The sequence below is a fragment of the Magnolia sinica genome, chromosome 18 (assembly GCF_029962835.1).
Source record: "Magnolia sinica isolate HGM2019 chromosome 18, MsV1, whole genome shotgun sequence".
Classification (NCBI taxonomy): domain Eukaryota; kingdom Viridiplantae; phylum Streptophyta; class Magnoliopsida; order Magnoliales; family Magnoliaceae; genus Magnolia; species Magnolia sinica.
The window spans coordinates 37,157,068-37,178,626 of record NC_080590.1 but is presented as its reverse complement, the minus strand read 5'-3'; the positions used below and the strand labels follow the sequence as shown (position 1 = coordinate 37,178,626).

At 40.0% G+C, this 21,559-nt stretch overlaps 1 protein-coding gene across 6 annotated transcripts in view; it reads left to right on the top strand.

The window, feature by feature from the left end:
• Window positions 1–8,628: 8,628 nt before the first annotated feature.
• Window positions 8,629–21,559, top strand: part of LOC131232466 (guanine nucleotide-binding protein subunit gamma 1) — a 32,462-nt gene continuing 19,531 nt past the window's right edge. The window contains exons 1-2 of one of the 6 annotated variants that reach the window (XM_058228703.1): window positions 8,629–8,873; window positions 8,983–9,262. In XM_058228703.1, coding sequence (XP_058084686.1) covers window positions 9,116–9,262 — 147 coding nt within the window. In that variant the 5' untranslated portion in view covers window positions 8,629–8,873; window positions 8,983–9,115. The other 5 variants (XM_058228706.1, XR_009164858.1, XM_058228701.1 and 2 more) reach the window with 5 other exon arrangements.

Sequence of the window (21,559 nt, the reverse complement as noted above, 5' to 3'; positions counted from 1 at the left end):
TCTCATACTTTTGATAGCCCTAAACCCTTTAACAAACCCTTGCAAAATTTTAGGAGACTCTCTTGCATGCCCTAAAACAGCCCTAGGGACCCATATTGATAGTTTGGGAAACTCCTTTCCGCATCTCTGTGAAAACCACCTTAAATTTACGCAATTCACACAAAATCTAAACATGAATCTGCGTAACATCGACTGGTTGAACAGGGTCCTCGACTGGTCGAGCGGACCCTCGACCAGTCGAGCAGACTCCTCGACTGGTCGAGTACCACGGAGTTCCAAAACCAATTGCTCGCTGGACTTTGAGTTGAGCGCTACTCGACCGGTCAAGCACTACCCTCGACCGGTCGCGCAAGGCACTCGACCAGTCGAGCCTGAGGAGAAAATCCCCATCAAATCTCCCCCTTTCGACTCAGGAGAAATCTGTCATCTTCAAGCCAGTCAAGTTTCTATAAACCTCAAACTTACCCTTAAGCAATGCCCTCGTCATCATGTCTGATCCATTATCGTCCATGTGGACCTTCTCAAGCTGTAACAACTTTTATTCAAAAGTATCTCTGATCCAGTGATATCGAATCTCTATGTGCTTTGACTTGGAATGCTGACTTGGATTCTTCCTCAAGTGTATAGGACTTTGACTATCGCAATAGATCACGTGCTGCTCCTGCTTCAGGCTAAGTTCTTGTAGGAACCTCTTCATCCAAAACATCTCTTTACATGCCTCTATGACCGCAATGTACTTGGCCTTTGTCGTCGACAATGCTACGACTTTTCTGTATCTTGCTCTGCCAAGAGACCGGTCCCCCTGCAAACGTGAACACGAACCCTGATGTAGACTTCTTGGAGTCTATGTCACCTGCCATATCTACATTTATGTAGCCCTCTAACACAGGTTTTCTGTCACCATAGCATAGACTCAACCTAGATGAGCCTCTTAGATACCGCAGTATTTATTTCATTGCTGTCCAATGCTCTTTGTCAGGATTAACAAGATACCGGCTGACAACACCAACTGCATATGCTATGTCTAGACGCGTATACACCATAGCATACATCAAACTTCCTACCGCTAACGCGTATGGTATCTTCCTCATCACATCCACCTATGCCTTTGTCTTCGGACACTGCTTGTCGCTTAATATAAAGTGACCATTCAGTGGAGTACTGACCAGCTTCGCTGCATTCATATTGAACTACTCTAAGACTTTCTCAATATATCGCTCTTGTGACAGCCAAAGCTTCATACTGCTTCCGTCACGAGTTATCTCTATTCCTAAGATCTGCTTAGCTGGGCCCAAGTCTTTCGTCGCTAATGACTTGCCCAACTCTTGTTTCAGCTTGTCAATTTTTTTGATGTCTTTTCCTATGATGAGCATGTCATCAATGTATAACAACAGAACTAAGAAATCACCATCTGAGAACTTGCACGTGAAAACATATTGGTCCGACTCCATTCTATCATATCCATGCTTTAACATGAACGAGTTAAACTTCTTGTACCATTGTTGTGGAGCTTGTTTCTACCCATATAAGCTCTTTCTTAGCCTACATATTATATGCTCTTTGCCCTTGACTTCAAACCCCTCTAGTTGATGCATGTAGATCTCTTCTTCCAAGTCATCATGGAGAAATGTAGTTTTAATATTTAACTGCTATATCTTCAAATCCATGCTAGCCGCTAACCCAAGCAACACTCGTATGGATGTCATCTTCACCACTGGTGAGAATATCTCCTTGAAGTCTATACTTTTTCTTTGACTGAACCCTTTCACTACAAGTCGGGCCTTGAACATTGTCTGTGAATTCTTTTGCTCAATCTTCTTTATGAACACTCACTTGTTGTTTAGAGCTTTCTTGCCCTTAGGCAAATTCACCATATCATAGGTATAGTTCTTATGCAAGGATTTCATCTCCTCTTGTATAGCTTTCAACCACTTCCCCTTATGCTCGTCGGTTAGGGCTTCAGAATAATCTTCTGGCTCTCCCCCATCAGTAAGCATAATGTACTCATGTGGCGAGTATCTCTCAACTGTCTATCCCTGAATGACCTCCTCACCTGCGGCTCAACAGGTGGATCAAGTGGGAGTTACTCTCACGATTCATCTTCTGTAAGAACTTCTTTGTCCTCTGCACCTTACTGTACTCCTTTGTTATCAGGCACCATGGGAGGAATAACCGGATCCATGTCTCCTAACTCACCTGAACTAGGCTGGTTCTTCCCTGGCTTACAAATGTCTTCTATACATTGATCTTCAAAGAATATCACATCTCTAATCCTGATGAGCTTCTTCTCAGTCAGATCCCACAATCTATAACTGAACTTTTCATCACTGTACCCCAATAACACATATTGCCCGATCTTCATATCGAGTTTGTACCTCTCGTCTGTTGGTACATGAACGGATGCCCTGCATCCAAACACCCTGAGATGACTGTACGATGGATCTTGTCCAGTCCACACCTTTTCGGTTACTTCTCTATTTAACGGGGTTGATGGAGACCTGTTTATCAAATACACTGCCGTGTGCATTGCTTCTTCCCAGAACGTCTTGGGCAACTTCGCATGGGATAACATGCATCTGATTCTCTCTACAATGGTGTAATTCATTTGCTCAGCCATACCATTATGTTGGGAGGTCTTAGGAACCGTTTGTTCATGTTGTATACCCAGGAGCTTACAATACTCATGAAAGTCACCGATGTATTCACCACCATTGTCAGTGCGGATGCACTTCAATGATCTACCTGTCTCTCTCTCGACCACAGCATGAAACAATTTAAACACATTAAATACCTCGTCCTTGGATTTCAAAACATAAACCCAAACCCTCCTAGATGCATCATCTATAAAAGTGACAAAATACAATGCCCCACCCAAGGTTTTTGTCCTCATAGGACCACAAACATCAGAATAAATCAAATCTAATGTATGCACTTTATTAACATGAGAAACAGTTTTAACAAATGAAACTCTATGTTGTTTCCCTGATAAACAATCAATACAGGTTTTGAGAGGTATACCTGTCACGTTTAAAAGAAGTCGCTTCCTCGCTAGTAGTTGAAGCCATTTTTCACTCATGTGGCCTAGACGCCTGTGCCACATGTCAATAGTTAAATCTTTCACTGCGTTCAACCCACCATTGCCTACACTGGCACTTGCCTTATAAAGGGTGCAACACTTCTTTCCTCTAGTCACGATCAATGAACCCTTGATGAGCTTCCAACACCCACCAACAAATCGGCTTTTATAACCATCATCATCCAACCTTCCCGTCGACATCAATTTGAGGCGAAGGTCTGGCATGTGCCTTACATCCCTGAGAACCAATTTGCAGCCCACATCGATTTTCACACAAATATCACCGACCCCTATGATCTTTGATATGCCAGAATTTTCCATATTCACGGTCCCAAAGTTACCTGACTGATAGCTTGTCAAGAAGTCTCTGCGTGGAGTCACATGAAATGAGGTTCTCGAATCTATCACCCAGTCGGTGTCCTGACTCGTAGCCATGATATAAACATCATGATCTACTGAAAGAATAACTACAACATCGCCATCTAAAGTGATCACAGTAGAATCTGATTTATCTTCCTTCTCCTTTCCTTTTTCTTTCTTGTCATTCTTCTTACGACATTTATGCTTATAGTGGCCATTCTTATCATAATTCCAGCATTCAACATCTTTCTTGGTACTCGACTTGCCTCTTGATTTATCTTGGGCATTCCCGCCTTTTCTGTTCTTTCCTCTTCCCTGTTCTTATATCACAAGAGCCTCTTGCTGAGTAGACCCCTGAGACTTCTTCCCTGTCTCCTCATTGAAGAGACAACTAGTTACCTATTCCATGGACACCTTTCCGTCTGGCGCGAAGTTACTCAGAGATAACACCAATGTCTCCCAACTATCAGGCAATGAGCTAAGCAATAATAAAGCCTGTAATTCATCGTCCAGGACCATCTTCATAGCGGAGAGCTGGTTCAATATATTGGCGATTTCATTCATGTGCTCAACCACAGAACCACCAGCTTTGAACTTGAGATTCACAAGTCGTCTTATCAGAAATTTTTTTTGGCGGCTATCTTCCTCTCATACAGCCCTTACAGTTTCAACCATATGCTAGCGACTGAGGTTTCTGTAGATACATGGTGGAATACAGAATTGTCCAGCCATCGTCTAATAAACCCTACCGCCTTTCGGTCCAACTTTTTTCAATAATCATTTAACATATCCTTTGACTTTGCTGATATGTATTGAATTGGAGAATATAAGTCCTTGTAATAAAGCAAATCCTCCATCTTAGCCTTCCATATGATCCAGTTAGAACCATTGAGACTGATCATCCTTGATGAGCCACCTTCCATAATTCAGAACCGATCCCACTCCATTCAACCAACTTGGACGCTTTGATACCACTTTGTTGGGGCCGTTGCACAAACCCTTAGGATCTAGCCTCTAAAAAAATACCAGAATTATAGGATAATAAAGCAATGAAATAAATTAAAACATAAATCACACGACACAAGGAATTTTTATGTGGAAAACCCTCTAAGAGATAAAAACCACAGGACCCAGTCCAGATCAACAATCCACTATGAAGTAGAATGTTACAACAGATCACAAGCACACACCGTTTGGATCAAACCTTCTTCACTCACGTAGGAGCAGATGATCAATAAGAGAATAAAGAAAAACAGAGAGATCTCACCGATCAAGAGGACGTAGAAGCGCTTAGACGTTGACTGCGAAGTAGATCACCTTTACGAACAAAACCTCCCTTCCACAAGCTTCCTCTCTCTCTCTCACACACACCTTTGATAGCCCTAAACCCTTTAGCGAACCCTTGCAAAGCTTTAGAAAACTCTCTTGCATGCCCTAGAACAGCCCTAGGGACCCATATTTATAGTTTAAGAAACTCCTTTTCGCACCTCTGTGAAAACTGCCTCAAATTTACACAGTTCGCACAAAATCCGGACATGAATCTGCGTAACATCGACTAGTTAAGCAGGGTCCTCGACCGGTCGAGCGGACTCCTCGACTGGTCAAGTGTCACGGGGTTTCAAAACCACTTGCTTGCTGGACTTTAAGTTGAGCACCACTCGATTGGTCGAGCACCACCCTCGACCGGTCATGCGAGGCACTCGAGCGGTCGAGCCTGAAGAGAAAATCCCCATCAATTCCTTCCCGATGTAAAGAGACGTAGTTATTGCATGCATGACACTAAGCAACTACATAAAAACAATCCATCTCCAATCTATTCTCCTAACAATACAATGATGAAAATGTTCTTTTAGAAATGAATATCGAATCAGATAATGATATACTTAAAGTGGAAAAAGTATTTGGAAACTTTAAATAAACTATTATGTTCAATATGTGAGAAAAAATTACCGCCATACTTATACATGTAAATCATTAATTTTTTATATGTTTTTTAATGAGTAATAATATTTTAAATTTCGATTAAGCACTTTAGTTTACTTCAATTAAATAGAATGATTTTATTTTCATTTAATTAAAAAAATTTATTCATAATGTAAAACATTTCCAAATAGGAGATAAAGTCCATTGTGTTAAATTAACAGACTTGAGATATGTCATACATTTGTTAACAAAAAAATTGTTTCAAATTCAATACTTAATTTTCAGACTTTAGCGAGAGTTACCAAACAAGTTTTTTGACTTCATATTTATACATCATATTCAAATTTTAGATTAAAGCTTTAAATTTCATATTCAAGCTTTAAACTTCATATTTAACAAACAAGGCCTTAGTGTCAATCAAGACCATGAAAGATAGAAAATATATCAAAAGTCAAACTAATTGAGCAACCCTAATTATTTAATTTAACCCATTCGAATATTAGATCATCCACCATTATATTTTTTTATTAAATAATAACAAATGGTATGGTATGAAACTCTGTTTATGTGAAGACCTAGTTGTATTTTTGTTCTCTTCTCTGACTCATACTTGATCCCCACCTGACTCAGACGCGTCCCCGTGAGAAATGGGTTGGGTTTGCATTGAAGAGGACCTTGGCTTGACCTAATAAATTAGTAATTTGTCTATTTTTGACTTTGACCTGACGCAAACCCAACTTTGGATTTCAATGGGTTGGGTCTGGGCCCAAAATTCCGACCGAATCGGGTGAGGGTGTCCCGTATGAACAACATACTGACCATGTAACAAACGGTTAGTGGGGCCCATAGTTCTAAAACTTCTTAGGGCCTACTAGGATACTTATTTGTAATCCAAGCCGTTGATTAGGTTACGCAGGCTGGAAGAAGGGAAAATACGAATAACGGCTCGATACAAAAGTTTGCCAAGAAGTTTTGAATGGTGGGTGTTCAATCACCACTGTTTCCTAGGTGTGGTCCAACTGAGACTTCGATCTGTTTCCTTCTTGGGATCAAGCCATAAAATGAGCTGGCAAAATGGATGGACGGTACGGATAAAACAATACATCATGGTGGGCCCACATATCTTTTCCAGCACCGACCAGACGGTTTAAAACTCGCCAGTCATGCATTCGTTACACGAGCGTCGCCAGCAGTTTTTTTTTTTTTTTTTATCTGTCTAATATTGGTGGGCATGCCCGTTGAAATTCTACCGTTGAATGAAAACCCAGGGTTTGTTCGGTTTAATTAAGTCTGTGGTGTTTGAAATTGTGACTGTGTATTAACTATCTTACCTTTCCAGAGTATAAACGCTTTTCTCGTGTAAAAGAGAGCTTTTAGCTTCCGGTGAATGTTACGTACGTTTGAACGCATTGGCATTACCGTACATTCAAGTGTATGTGGAATACAAATTTCACACCCGCTGCGATTTTCATACTTTCCGTACATGCAAGAATCATCCGAGCAATGCTTCCACGATCACCTGAGCTTTGAATGCATCCCTTGATTTCTATGGACGGACTGGAATAACACTGTAAACAACACGGTGGGCCCCACATTAGCGGTGAAGCTGTCTATGATGGGCATCACCTACCCAATCTCCGCCGTTGCTCCATCCGGTGTGTCAATGGATCAGGATGGATTTGGGATCTATATCTAACTCTCTGGCGCATTTTAGTGGATGGTTCGGATGGTACTCATACAGAGCGGTGGGCCCACACAAGTCGAAGATATGTGTGGTCATTGTCGTACGATCGTACAGGATGGCTAAAGTTTTGGAATTTTTCTAAAAACTCATTCCCTGGAGGATTTCCCGCCTGGCTATACGTTATACAGCAGAGATATACAGGAGCAGAAAAGACTACAGTAAAAAGGACGCGGATTGCGTCCTGCCCCTGCTGGACAGCTCAGTCCACGCAGGGGTTATGTGGGGCCTACCTTGATGTATGTGTTTTATCCATGCTGTCAATTCATTTTTTCAGATCATTTTAAGGTAGTAATCCAAATGATACAGATCCATGGATCATGTGGACCACACAGTGAGGACTGAACATGGGCCATTAAAAAAATTCTCGGGAACCGTAGAAGTTTTGATAAAACTAATATTTTTGTGTTTATCCAGGTTTATGTGATCTTATGAACGGGTTGGATGGAAAATAAACATTACGATGGGTCCTATGAAGGGTTTAAATGGTTAGCGTCATTATCACTGCTATTACTACAGTGTGGTTCAGTTGAGCTTGAATCTAGCTTATGTTGTGCTAATACCATAAAATAATCTTTTAAAAAAATATGAACGGCGTGGATAATATCCATACATCACGGTGGGCCCCACAGAGTCCTTATCTGGACCGAGTCTGTCCACGCGGAGAAAGGACGCAATCCATTCCTCCGGAAAAGACATTAGCCAAAAGTCCGTTTATTTTATCCGAGGGGCTTACAGTTACAGGCGAATACATCCAACGTATTGCAATTACATGCGTGGGATTTCTAGCCGTTGGATTTTTTTCTATGATCCAAACCGTTTACTTGACCAGGCTCCCCTTATATGAAGGATACCTGAAAAATCTCTCGGATTAAATCTCTCCATCTTCTGGTTATTTAAGGGTTATGGTGGCCGTTCATATTCAAAGCTAAAGCTCCAAATTATCAAAAGACCAAAGTAAACCAATCGAGAGCTTTTATTTGTCGAGTTTCCACCATAAAAGGTGGGACTTGTCAGATAAACGGTCTGGATCATCTGAAGATTCCCAGATTCAAAAGTCTCCAGTTCCAACCATCGTATTGCAGTCAGTCGGATACGTGCAAGATTACATCCTACGTATACATCAGTAATTTATCCTTTCAATCCCGATAATTTCCAACGATCCAAACCGTCCACTGATGGTTCTCAGCTGGCAAGATAGATGCTAATCGAATAAAATCTATTAAGTTGGATTACTTCAAATCCAGCTAATTCTGCGCTTTTGTTGTCAATATAGACGGTTAATTTTTACTTAACATAATCAAATGTCTTAAATAATAAATCAGGGATTTTTCTATATGAATCGCCCATCCAAACTTTGAAATATCTAATAAACGGTTTGGATTATTAAAAAGCACCCAAATCCACCCAATTAATTCCCGCCGTATCGTATTAATATACGTCGGGATGTACTGTTAGAAACTTCTCATATCGAGGAGAAAAACAAAAGAAAGGCGGAAAAGAAAGAAGAAAAAACGGCATCATGTGGCTGCCTCCAAAAAAAAAAAGAAGAAGAGAAAACCCACTTTCCCAACCCTCACTTTCTGCCAAACACCCCCCAGCGACAAGCAATCAAAAGCAGCAAGAGAGAGAGAGAGAGAGAGAGAGGAGAGGAGACAGAGAGAGAGAGAGAGAGAGAGAGAAAGAGTACACCTTGCCAAAAAAGACAGCTTTCAAAACCCTCTCTCTAACGGCAAATATCAAAATCCCTTCGCCTTTTCCCTCCTTCAAAAGGTCCAAATAGAAGAAAAAGAAAAAAAAAACCAGAACTGAAACCCTCTTTCTCTTTCTCTCTCTGCTTCTTGTAGTCTCTGAGCTATTCAAATCCGTTTCTATTTTGCAGGATCTGGATCTTGACTGACAACTGATGAAATCTGATTTTGATGAGAGCGCGTTTGGGGTTTTAATTCTCTTTTAATGGCGTAGAGATCTGCTGATTCAACTGCGAATCTGCGGATTGTCAGCTGCCCGCCGAAATGCAGGCGGCTTCGGTGGAGACGGATTCTGTATCGTCGTCGATTGACGGGCAGATTCCTTCAACGGCGGCCGCCCCTGACACGCGTGGCAAGCATCGGATTCTCGCGGAATTGAAGCGGTTGGAGCAGGAAGCAAGATCTCTTGAGGTTAGCTTTTCTCTTGTTTGCTTGATTCCTTTGGATGTAGTGATCGATGATTATGTCTTGTTTAAGCTTTTTATAATCTCTGCTTCAATTCTGAAGTGGAGTTGTGATGCTGCTTTCTTTTTCCTTTTTAAGGTGAGGACATTGAAACAGATTTTAGGTCACGTTTGGACGCGCAAGTGAATTGGGTTGTGATCTTCAGTTCAATAGGGCGGAATTATATGATGCTTGGCCTGCATATTCGTTCAGTATGCACAGGTTTTCAATTCTGATAAGTGGAGCCCATGGCTCAGTAATCCAGACCATTGTTCTGGTGAGTCTCTCCGTTAATGGAACGTGCCTCCAAAAGTATTGATTGAGAGATCCCATGGCCGAACATTAGGGCCTTTTTCAGTTGAACGTGTACCATTGTCATAGTTCTCTTCTTAACCATCTAATTCTGTAGGGCAGAAATCAAATGGTGAAGATTGTCTTATCGAGGAGATTTCGAGGCATATTCCATCCTCTGTGGGACACAACAGGCCCGCAGTCTAGATTACAGAACCATGGGGCCCACTTGTCAGAATTGAGAACCGGGGCATACTGGTGAAATCAGGCCACTCATCATATAAATCTTCTTAGTTGACAGTAAATAATGATAAGTTAACAATGTTTCTTGATATTGATATTGAGGAATTAGCCCTTAAATTGCAGTTATATTCGTTTTGAATCCCAACCTGTAAGTAAAGAAATTGCAATTTGGAGATCAAAGTCTCAATATGAATGCTGAAGAAGGAATTGCAATTTTTTAATTCCACTTGATTTGACCCCTTTTTCCCCGTAATTTGATTTGATCATGCATCCAAATGCACCCTAATATCTCCATCTGAATTGCACAATTTGAGAGCTTTGGCAAGGGTAGGAAGTTTGTAAAATTGATAGAATTGTAAACTAAGTTTTTCACGGCTCAGAAATCAGTTTCATTAATAAATTTAGAAATAAACAAAATTGTATGCTTGATAGTTAACCAGTCCTCTCTAAACCTCCTATACTTAGCAGACTTTATTAACAAACTCTTTCATATTTCACTGAAAATCTAGTGAATTGCGAATCATGTAAAACTGAATTGAGGGTGATTAAGGAAATTTTGGTTGGTGGTGTGAGGACAATTTTGAGTATTTTATGTACGACTTATGAAAGAACATTTATAAGGGGAGTCAGGCCGAGCTTTACCGGTTTGATGGATGCAAGATTGAATTGTCATGATAGTGAGAGGGTTGAAGCCTTAAACTCGGTTCAAAGTTGAGAGTGAAGGTGGGTTACTGTTTGCTTCAATTTAATTCTGGGTGTTTATATTTTGGTGCCCAAAGTTAGCATCACCCTCTCATGTGGAAGGCTGAAGCCTAGGTGAAAAAAAAAGAAAAGAATAAAAAGCTTGAAAGACAAGCTTCAAGCGTATATTAAGTAGACTGCATTTGTGAAATTAGAACTTAAAAGGTTTTGTATTCATGCTATTGTTGAAAATAGTGCTGCATTTTTCATATGCATAATCGATGTTGGACTAAATCGGTGAAAATTCACACCTATACAGTCAAAAGAGTATCAACTGATAACATATTGCTTTTGTTGGTGGATGATGTGTGCTCCGTTGAACCCTGATCCATGCATTAATATGTTGCTTGAGGGTTATGCATGGCTTTGTGACTTTTTTTTTTTTTAATGATGATGTCATCTTTGGAGGGTTCAACTTATTCCTTTAGATTTATAGGCTACATGTTAACGTGCATAAGAGGTTTGGAAGAATTAAATTAAGTCCAGATTTAGTAGGGGGGCCATCTCATATCTTAAAATTTGAAAGGTTTCTATTTGTGAAAATAATTATTCGGTACAATTGTTGGGTAATCTTAGGTAACTATGGGCAACTAGGTGTTTTTGGGGCATATTAGTAATGGAAACCTACAACATAGGAAAGAAGTTATGTTCGTTTGAAGTTTGAGGGGTTTTCTATATGTGCAGGGCGATTGCCCCTTTTATACTAATCATAGGTGGATCTTTGGGATGTTGGGGCACTTTCATATGTAGGACTCCAATTTCCAATCCACATTAAATAGGTTTACAGGGGCGAGGGTGGTTTCTTCTTTGGGATGGATTTGGAGAGCTGCAACGATTGTTGTTGGAGTCACATGATGGTATTCTCATGGGGGACTAACTGGTTTGGATGAGTTTGACGGCATTAGCCCATTGTACTTGTATTTTGTGGGTAGGCATTATTTCCCTACTTGGTTGGACAATTTAGTCATCTAGGCTTGATTAGCTTTTGCGTTGTTGTCTCCTTCATTGACTTGTGTTTCAGTTGTGGTTGAAGGGAAAAAGAGAGATTTCAATTCTCATGGCTATCCTCTGAGCTTCCCAAGGAGAAGATTGGGAAGGTATTGCTGTTAGAAGTGTTATTATTTAGGTAGCAGACAGAGCATTACTATGGTCATGCTTTGCAAGAATATTATTGCTGTCCTTGGCTACAAAATGAAAGCAATGCTGTACAGAATTACGCCCACCATTTATACTTATGTCTATGTACATCAGCACAGGGTTGGTTAAGTGATTGTAAACCCAGAGGAAATCTGTATCATGTCATATTTTTGGTGGTGTTTTATATTTTGGGTTTTTAGCATCGTAAGTGATCTTGTTCTCAACATTTTTGTTATGGGAATTTCTTGAGAGATTTGGGATGTTTGGTGGTCTTCTTGGGATACTTTTGGGTGAAGCTCATGGAAATCAAATATTAAGAAAACTAAAACAAAAATATTGGTATATGATTATAAATTTCAGAAAAAAAAAGAATAAAAAATGGAGAACTTTTGGGAGGAAAATGCTAACAAAACAAATAAGTTACACAACCGAAAATTAGTACTATGACATCACTATATATACAAAAATTTGCCACCAATCTATGTATCAAACTCCTAACCTATAGTTGTGCAAAGCGAGAACAAAGCATCAACATATTCGAGTGTGAGAATGGGGAAATGTTTATTTCAAAATGTTAAGAAGTATAAACAACTAACCACTCAGAAGAAGAAGAAGAAGAAAACAAGTATAAACAGCTAGGAAGTGGGAGGTGAAAGTGTTGAAGTGTGATTGGGAGTGGGAACAACATCATGGTAGAAGGTTCAGGCAACTTACTAAGCACTAATCAACCCATCAATGTAAATCATCCATGATTCATGAGAAGTAAAATATCCAGTCATCAACCATCAAAATACAGAATCATATCGATATGGAGAGGCATTAGCTAAGATGCTAAGCATCAAAGTCAAAGGCATATGTTACGGCCAAGAGTGGGCCACGATCAAATGGACTGTTAGGTTCATCTAATGGGTATCAACACTACTCAAGTTAGATTAATGTTCTCATGGTTTGATTGGTTTAAGTGACTAGATTTATTTGATTTTTGTGTTTTTGTTGTTTTTAATAGTACATGGGATCCACATATAAATTGTGAAGTAAGAGAAATGTTTTGAGATTAGAGAAGTTTTAGGGGTTTTTAAAGGTTAAAGGGAGTCAAGTTTGATATTTATGGATTTTCTTTTATTCAAACAAGGGTCGCATGGCTATTTCTATATGTCATGAGGTGATGATGTCGGCATAAGGGTCCCATATGGGATATGCTTTGGTTCTAACTTATAATGAGGTGGAGGTGAGGGCCGTTTGGGTTGGGGCTGAAGGAGCTATTGGGAATGTAGATATGAATATCAATATCTTATCAGCCAATACAGCCGTGTCGTGTCTGTATTGGCACGAGATGATATGTGATACTGGGCTATATTGGTCTGATATGAAAAAACTGACCTGTATCGGCACCAATATAGGCCAACACAGGTTGATATGCCCTTAAAAGCTCAATTTTGTTTCTTTTTTTTTTTTTTTTCAAAATTTCACTCATGTCTCCTCTTTTTTTTTTTTCATTTAATAGAAGAAGCTTAAAAACTCATTTTAGGCTAGATCTAGACCTATTTTGGGATCAAAACAAATGATTTGAATGAGATTCGGCAAATCGAAGCGAAGTTGATCATTGTGGGAAAAATCAGAAAGAAGGGTAAACCTTCACATTCTTTTTAATATTTCTTTTTGTTGTATTTCTATGCAATGGGCCCTAGTTCAGCAAATCATGCTTGATTTGTGTTCAATTAGGGCCCATTTAGTTGACCTTCAACAAGTCAAATTTACAGACAATATTCTCATCAAAGAATGGTTTGATACACCGTCATATTCATGTCCAAAATTCAAAGAAAAAGATTGATTCTTGAATATTTTGTTATTCTCTCTCTCCCTCTCTTTTTGATATTTTCCATGATTATTTGGCTTAGTTTTTTTTTTTTCCAACCGATACAGGCTGATATGGTCCAATACGGACAGATATTGATGCGCTAAGCTTGCATTGCATCGTTTTTTGGCTGGGCCGATACGCCCCCGGACATCGATTTTCAGAACCATGATTGGGAAATGGTTGCATGTGCAGCCCACAATAATAGAGGAAGATTCTTCTAATGTGATAAAATGGGACTAGATGGAAGGTGATTCTTTGAAATTGATGGCTATATGGAGGAAATAATGGAGATAAGTGTCACGGACTTGCTAATTCCTTAGCTTCAACGCATGTGCCACACTCATGGAATGAGTCAACTAGCATATGGATATGTATATTTGACGATCTAACGCTATTCAAGACAACCATCCTACCACTTGAGCTACTGAATTTATTGTGAATGCAAGAGATTGCTGAGGGGATACAAAAGAGTGAAAAGGAACTTGTAACGCACTAGAGAGAGAAGAAGGCTTACAATGCTTGGTTGATTTACAAATGAGGGGGTCTCTCCGTAATATAGACCTAAAAGGAATCTTGAAGTTCAAATCTAAGGCCAAGATTCTGCTAAGTGACACTCATCCAACGGCCAAGACGACTCTAGAAAGGTTCGAGATAATTCCACATAAATCTAGCTCAAGACACTCGTAGAGATTTCTAGAACCTTCTAGGAGCCTCTATACGACTCTACTACCTTGTAGAATACATCTTATGTGCAAGTGTCGTCATGTACAAAGAAAACCAAAATTGGCTAAGTCATGGACTCATGGCAAAACTACTAAGCCTGTGACATCAGGGATACTTATTCGTTTCTTTCATCCATTCCCATAAGGAAATGGTGATGCTGACGGCTTGGTGAGGCATGGGATCCAACTCCAATCTCTTTTAAGTGGAGATTCCTCCCTTGCTTGTAATTCTGTTTTTCGTAATGAAAGCACCCTTTAGTCTTCAAATTAAAAAAGGGGACTTAAATGATTGCTTTTGGAGGCTTTTTTGGGGGTACAAAGGGGTTTTACATACACAGTTTTCTGCGTGATACATTTAGATAGAGTCCAAGCTCTTTTGGGGTTTTGGTAAACTATTAAAGTTAGTTTCTTAAGGTGTGATTCCTATGTGTCATGTTTGACTAGGGGATATTATTTTTAAGGGGTCCTTAATTTGTTTAAATAGATAGTTTCCAAGCTGGTGCTTAGGTGTCAGCATGATTATTTCTTGTAGAAACTTGTGTCTAAAACTATCTTGAATGGGATGATATACAGTTAATGGGGAAATAACTATGGTGTGTACAGTTAGTATTTTGGGTGAATTATCTTTCTTGCATGGAGTCTTTTGGTATAACACACACACAAACACAGGTGTGTGCGCGTAAATGAATATAGACAGAGACACACTGACATATAGATGTCATAACGCTGAAAAGTCAGTGATTAAGAAAAGTTTCATCTACTTTGTCCTGTGACTGGATGTCTGAGGAAAGATTCCACTCGTGGTGAGACTGCACCCAAAAAGAATATGGGTGAGAGTCCATGTCTGGATCTTCAATCAGTGGTGTGATACACTGCTTTTCCTGCGTTCTGGATCAATTTGTAGTTTCTAACAATCGGCAGTAAGATTCTTTCCCACTAATTTGATCGGGTCTTGCATCTGCTTGTGAATTTCCTACTGATAATCAAATACACAGACTTCCTGCTATTATTCAATTACAAAGATCTTTTCGAATGCGTGGTTTGAAAACCGAAGGAAAGAGTTGCTGGAATTTCTAGTTTCTACAACCACAACATGCAACAGGTGCTGGAAATCCAGTTTTCGGGTCCTATTCTGCGTCAGTCTCGCTTGCATCTAAGTTCTGTAAACTTTCAAACTCATCTTCAATGGGATGTAATACTTAAGGGTTGTCTTTATCAATACCGTCAAGGGTGAACTTCATCGTCTAATGAAGTCAAATCTTCAAAAGTTTGGAGGCTCTTCCTCATGTCTTTTTCTTGTGCAAATTCATTCATAATGTACCAAGTAAATGAGTAATGCAATATGGTTGAGTCAAGCTGGTTCTTTTTCTTGGTGTAAGTTGTCTCAATTGTGCATCAGTTTTCTTTCATATGCTGTAGCACTATGCGACTGACTTAATGCTCCAATTAGGACATTGCCCCCATAAAACTCCCATCAACCCACCGAAGTCCTAAACATTTTACAACATATGCATATGAAAATCAAATTTTAGCTTAATGATGACAAATTATTAAACATAGACCAAAATAAAGTATTCAGCTGAACAAACCTTACTTTGAAGGTTAGTTGTAGCATTGCCATTGCAACAAGGCCTGTACTCAGTTCTGTTGATTTTAATGAAACTAAGCTCTCTTGTAACTTAGAAGGCCTTGATAAGTGAACTCTAAGATCGGCCATTACTATACTTCTGAAATTTGTACCCTTTTTCAGTGATCTTTATTAATCCACTAAGTAGTCGTGGCCCTATACTTGTATTTTGAGTAGGAATGAAAGAATGGGGCCCCACAGTCCCCTTTGAAGCTGATTGACTCAATAATCATCCCCCTAGGGGTGCAACTCGGGCGAGTCGTGCTAGGTTAAGGGTCAAGCCAAGCGCAACAAGGAGTCGGCCTGAGGAGTGCCCGATCCAACCCTAGACCCAATACAATTTACCCAACCCAAGCCCAACCTCTAGTTACTGAATACTCAATCCTTACACAATTGCTTTGGGTTAGATTAGGTTGGCTCGGGTGAGTTTGAGGTGGGTTGGGTTAACGCAACTGGTAAACTAACTCAAAATCAAACATCTAAGTACCAAATAATATTTGTTAAGTAATACCTATAAGTACCAAATAACATATGCAAAATAAAGTCTACAATCACCACTCATAAACAAATGGAATTAAAGAAATAGATAAAGAACTCACTAATGTGAGACTATTTAAAATACATCGGACGACCCAACATGTGTGCCCTGGGTCAGTTCCAATCGTGAGCCATATTTTCCATGCATGGATGGGCCCGATCATGAACATTAAATGACATTGAGTGCACAACACAAATGGTTCCAATCATGAAGCCTATTTTCCATGCAAGACATGATTTTATATTTATATTATGTATAGTAGTCATACTCACATGTATATGTAATGCGTTGTGCATATGAGGTTGGGTTGGCCTTAGGCCTCAACCCAAGCCCAACCCAACCTAGGGTCGGGTTGAGGATTTTCAGCCCAAGCCCAATTCAACCTAGAGTAAAGTTCGGATTGGACCATCGGGTTTGGGTTGACCCAAAGCCAAGTTGCATCCTTACATCCATATAATCGACCCCTTAAAAAGAAATTTTACCTGATCACCTCCTTGAAAGGAAATTTTATACTCTTAGAAGTTCAAAGCAGTTGTTAACCCATCGCATTTTGATCTCTCCTTATATCTTTTAGTGGCTCTTGTCAAATGGTAAAATGTTTAGTTCCATGTGAAAGAGGTCCCTAAAGAAACAGCAACAGAGCATTGGGTCCCCTTGCTTCCCATACTGACAAAAGCATCCTGTTCTCCAGCCATTTTTGTAGAGAAGAAATTTACAAAAGGGAGAGACCCATTATTTCATTATAATCCAATACTAATGTTTTTTGTTAACATGAAAGTCATCAAGAAAACAGGAGGAAAAAAAGAAGAGTGAACTCATATTCCTCCATAGCACATGGGGGGTCATTGTTTTCGTGTCCAAGCAAATGATCTGGTGGACCCCTCCATTGATGGAGGTGCCTCGACTGTGGACATGGCCTGCAAATGGTCAGTTAAGAAGAAAATACAACAAAACTGTATTCAATATAAACTAGTCCAAAGATCAAAGGGCTAGGATCTTCCAAGTTATGGTTTGGGAGATTTTCAGGGCATGCTGCAATGGGACCTAAAAGAACAATGGCCCATTAGAGACATAAGAACTGGGAGATACAGAGAACAACATCAACAATATACATTTCCAGAAGAGTCTAAATGCTCATCAATGATGTATATATCAATGGCTCACTCTGTTGAAATCAGTGTTTTAAATAGCGAATAGCGTGTAGCATAGCGTTCACCCCTTTGAAGCGTGTGGCGTAAGCTACACACAACTTCTAGATTTTTAATCAAGGTGCTTGGTTACACCAATGCTATGATGTTCTATACCAGATTAGACTGATTAATAATGAAATTTAACAAAATTTCATGATATTTGGTGCAACAAAATGCAACCTAAAGTAATAGGAAATGGCAATGATTAAGTATAAAGGTAAAGAAAGAGCAATAAAACTGATTTAATATTGCTATTTATATTATTTTACTAAAAGCATTAAAAAGGTTAACTAATTTTTATTGGAAATGGAAAAATATAAGAAATCATCAAAAAACATCATGTGAGCTACATAGCGTGTAGCGTATGCAAATTATGATGTAGCGTAGGCTACATGCGACTTAAGCTATTTTCATGAGCTACGTAGCATTAAGGCTATGCTACGCTATGTAGCGTAAGCTATATGCTACAAAGCATAGCTATTTAAAACACTGGTTGAAATCCACCCAATCAGTGGCCTGCTAATGGATAGTTAAAGAGAAGTACAATAATAGTTACATCAAACGAGGAGTAGTCCACAGATTACAGGGCTGGGATCTTTCAGTCTGAGAGATTTTAGTTCTCCCCATCCCTGGTGAGGCACATTGGATCGATGGCCCATCTGAGAGAGTGTGCACATTAGCATAGGAAAACACATGATATAGCACGACTTGAAATTATTGAAGTATAGATTACTTCTTTTCGATAGGTAAGCTGGGCTGCAACCTGAGACCTCAATGTTGAAACATGCCTGTCAACCATTGAGCTATGAGCTTGAACCCTATGATAATGTGCCAATTAGAAGATGCAAACCTCCAAGGTTACTTATGTCACAAAATGATTACTTCTTTTTGATAGGTAAGCTGGGCAGCAACCCGAGACCTCAATGTTGAAACATGCCTGCCAACCATTGAGTTATGAGCTTGAACCCTACCATGATAGATTATGTTCCAATTACAAGATGTAAACCTCCAAGGTTATGCCACCAGATTGATCTCTTCAGTTGAATTAGAAAATGGAAAATACAAAAGGGAAAATAAGGATAAATATTTATCGTCACACTATAAAGGACGCCCTAAGGAGTCACCCCAAGGGATCTAGAGGCAGTACAACACTAGATTCTAGTAAATTGTAGAAGAACCACTCTCCTAGTGTGGGAATCTAAAGGAAACTAAATAATGTTCGCTTAATCAATATTCAAGTGATAACTGATAAGCATTCATTGTTCATATGCATGGCCAATTAGGCCCATATAAACCCTCGTAAGAAGTTTCTAAAGGAAATCTCTAGAAGATCCTTTAACTAATTTCTTGTTGGCCCATATAACGCTTTCCTAAAATAATTCAATATACCCTTCCAATTGAAAATAAAAAAGAACCAAAATCAAATGAGGAAATTGAAACGAGTTCAAAATTTCGCATACTACTACTTGATGTCCATATTGAAGAGGGAACCTTTATTGATCATGAATCAAGGTGATGCAGGACATGGAAAATTAAATAAGATATGCAAAATTTCAGGCTTAGATCCTACCAATTCAGAAACAATCACACAAATTCCACGTCCCACATGAAAATCCAAACATTCAATTAAAAAGGGGAATCTATGCGGGTCCAAGCCGACACAGGCTAGGACTGAACCAATAAAATTATAAACCAAACGATGTCAAAGGGAAATAAAATCAACTACTCATGCATAAAAATCAGTCCCTAATCCAAGGGATTCCCTAATTTCAATTCAAGGAACCCTAAGATGATAAAAATGGGCAAATTAATTAGCGATCATGTAATCTAGGGTTAGGATTCATGAAAAACGGCTATGAGAGGATAAAAGAGGATAAAAACTTGAGTTAAAAGATGATCCCGCGTGTGGACAGCAACAATGGCCCAGACGGACGTGCGTGTGATCCCGACCGCACGTGTGTGGGGCTTACTATTCAGAAAAAGGCCACCTTGGCCCTGGTCGGCTAGGGATGGACTCCAAAACTCCCAAATCTCAGCTCGATCCGATGTACGGTTTGTGCGTGGTGCTCCGCCGAAGTTTCAGCTCGCCTGCGGGCCGAAATCTGGAAACCTGCTGTAATGAAGAAATTTGATGCAAGAAAAGGACAAATTCGAAGTACGGATGGTGGGGGAAGATGAAAAAAAGATGATGGAAGATGGGGATGAATTGGGATCGATGTGGCTTCGCACCAAGATAGTTAGCCCTTCGAAAAGGGAGGGCTTCACACCCACTTTTGAATTCTTCTACAACTCACGAAGAGAGCAGAAAAATAAAGCAGGAATTTTTTTATTAACTTTAAATGAATGAAAAGAACTACAAGGGGTGCCTATTTATAGGGAGAACCCTATACCCAAAAACTCGCATCATGTGCGACACCTATTACTTGACGATGAAGTAAACTAAAATAAAAACCAAATAAGGAAATCTAAAGCGTTCACGATGTTCTAAATAATAACAATAAGCAAAACCTAAAATATAAAACCAATCCGACGAGTGGGCCATGATCATGAGATCCCATGGTGGGCTTTTCTTGACTATCAGGCTACTTTTCTGAACCAAAACTTGACTTCTAGCTAGGAGGCCCTCCCTGGACGTCGTCGAGCCAAATCGATGGTGGGGTCCTTCTACATACGTACGTGCGTAGGGGGGAAGGCGCGTGTGCGCGTGATGTCCCCATCAATTCTCCCCGGCTGCAAAGATTTCATCACTGGCGAAATAAAACTCCTGAACCGCTCCAGGATGTCAGGATCAAGTCTTTGAAGTGCCTCCTCAGTGAGCCACGTGCTGTCTGAAGCTGAGCGTGACTTCCATTTTACCACGTACTTCTGAAACCCGCCGTCCGACGTTGAAACTATCTGATAGTCCAGGATATCCTCTATTTCCTTTTTGGGTGTATGAAGGTTAGGTATGAGAGGTAGATGCTGGGAAAATGAGTCGGGAAGGATAGGTATAGGAGGTAGAGGCTGGAAAGATGGGTCGAGACGGGTAGGTATAGGAGGTAGAGGCTGAGAACATGGGTCGGGACGGGTAGGTATGGGACGTAGACGCTGGAAAAATGGGTTAGGAAGGGTAGATATGGGAGGTAGAGGCTGAAAAAATGGGTCGGGACGGATAGGTATGGGATGTAGAGGCTGAGAAAATGGGTCGGGAAGGGTAGGTCTGGGAGGTAGAGGCTGGGAAGAAAGGTTAGGAAAAGTAGATATAGGAGGTAGAGGCTGAAAAAATGGGTTGGGAAGGGGCCATGGTTCGAGGGATAAATATGGGGAATCAGGATGGGTGGGTGAAGGGCCGGCAAAGTATCAGTGGTCCCCTGAAAAGTAACTAAATCCTCCACATCGGATGTGAAACTAATTCCCATGGAAGGTGGAAGATCTACCTCATGCACATTGAGACCGTTTCGTTTTATAATTTTGACGGGTCCAGCGCTACACGCGTGTAACTTACGAATGACCCTCGAAGGATACCGCTCGAGCCTGATGCAGACCATCACAGAGTCCCCAATATTGAATCCTTTGAAACATTTATTGTGGTCTGTAGAAAATGTGCAATGTTTATTATTAGTCATGATCTTCTGCCTGATTTCTTGATGCCATGAATGAATGTGATACGCAAAAGACTCTGCAGACTCTAACAGCCTATGGGACAATGACATAGGGACAAGATCAATAAGTTTCCTAGGTTTATAATCAGTAACGACTTCACGAGGACTTAGACTTGTGGACTTATCGACAAAATTATTGAACGTAAACTCGGTTGTAGGTATTACGGTGTCCCATGTTCTGGTGTGCTCTATATCCCTCCTAGGGGACTCATCCGGTAGATCATCAGGACAAACATCACAAAACTCATCCACTACCAGAATGACCTCAGTGGGTAA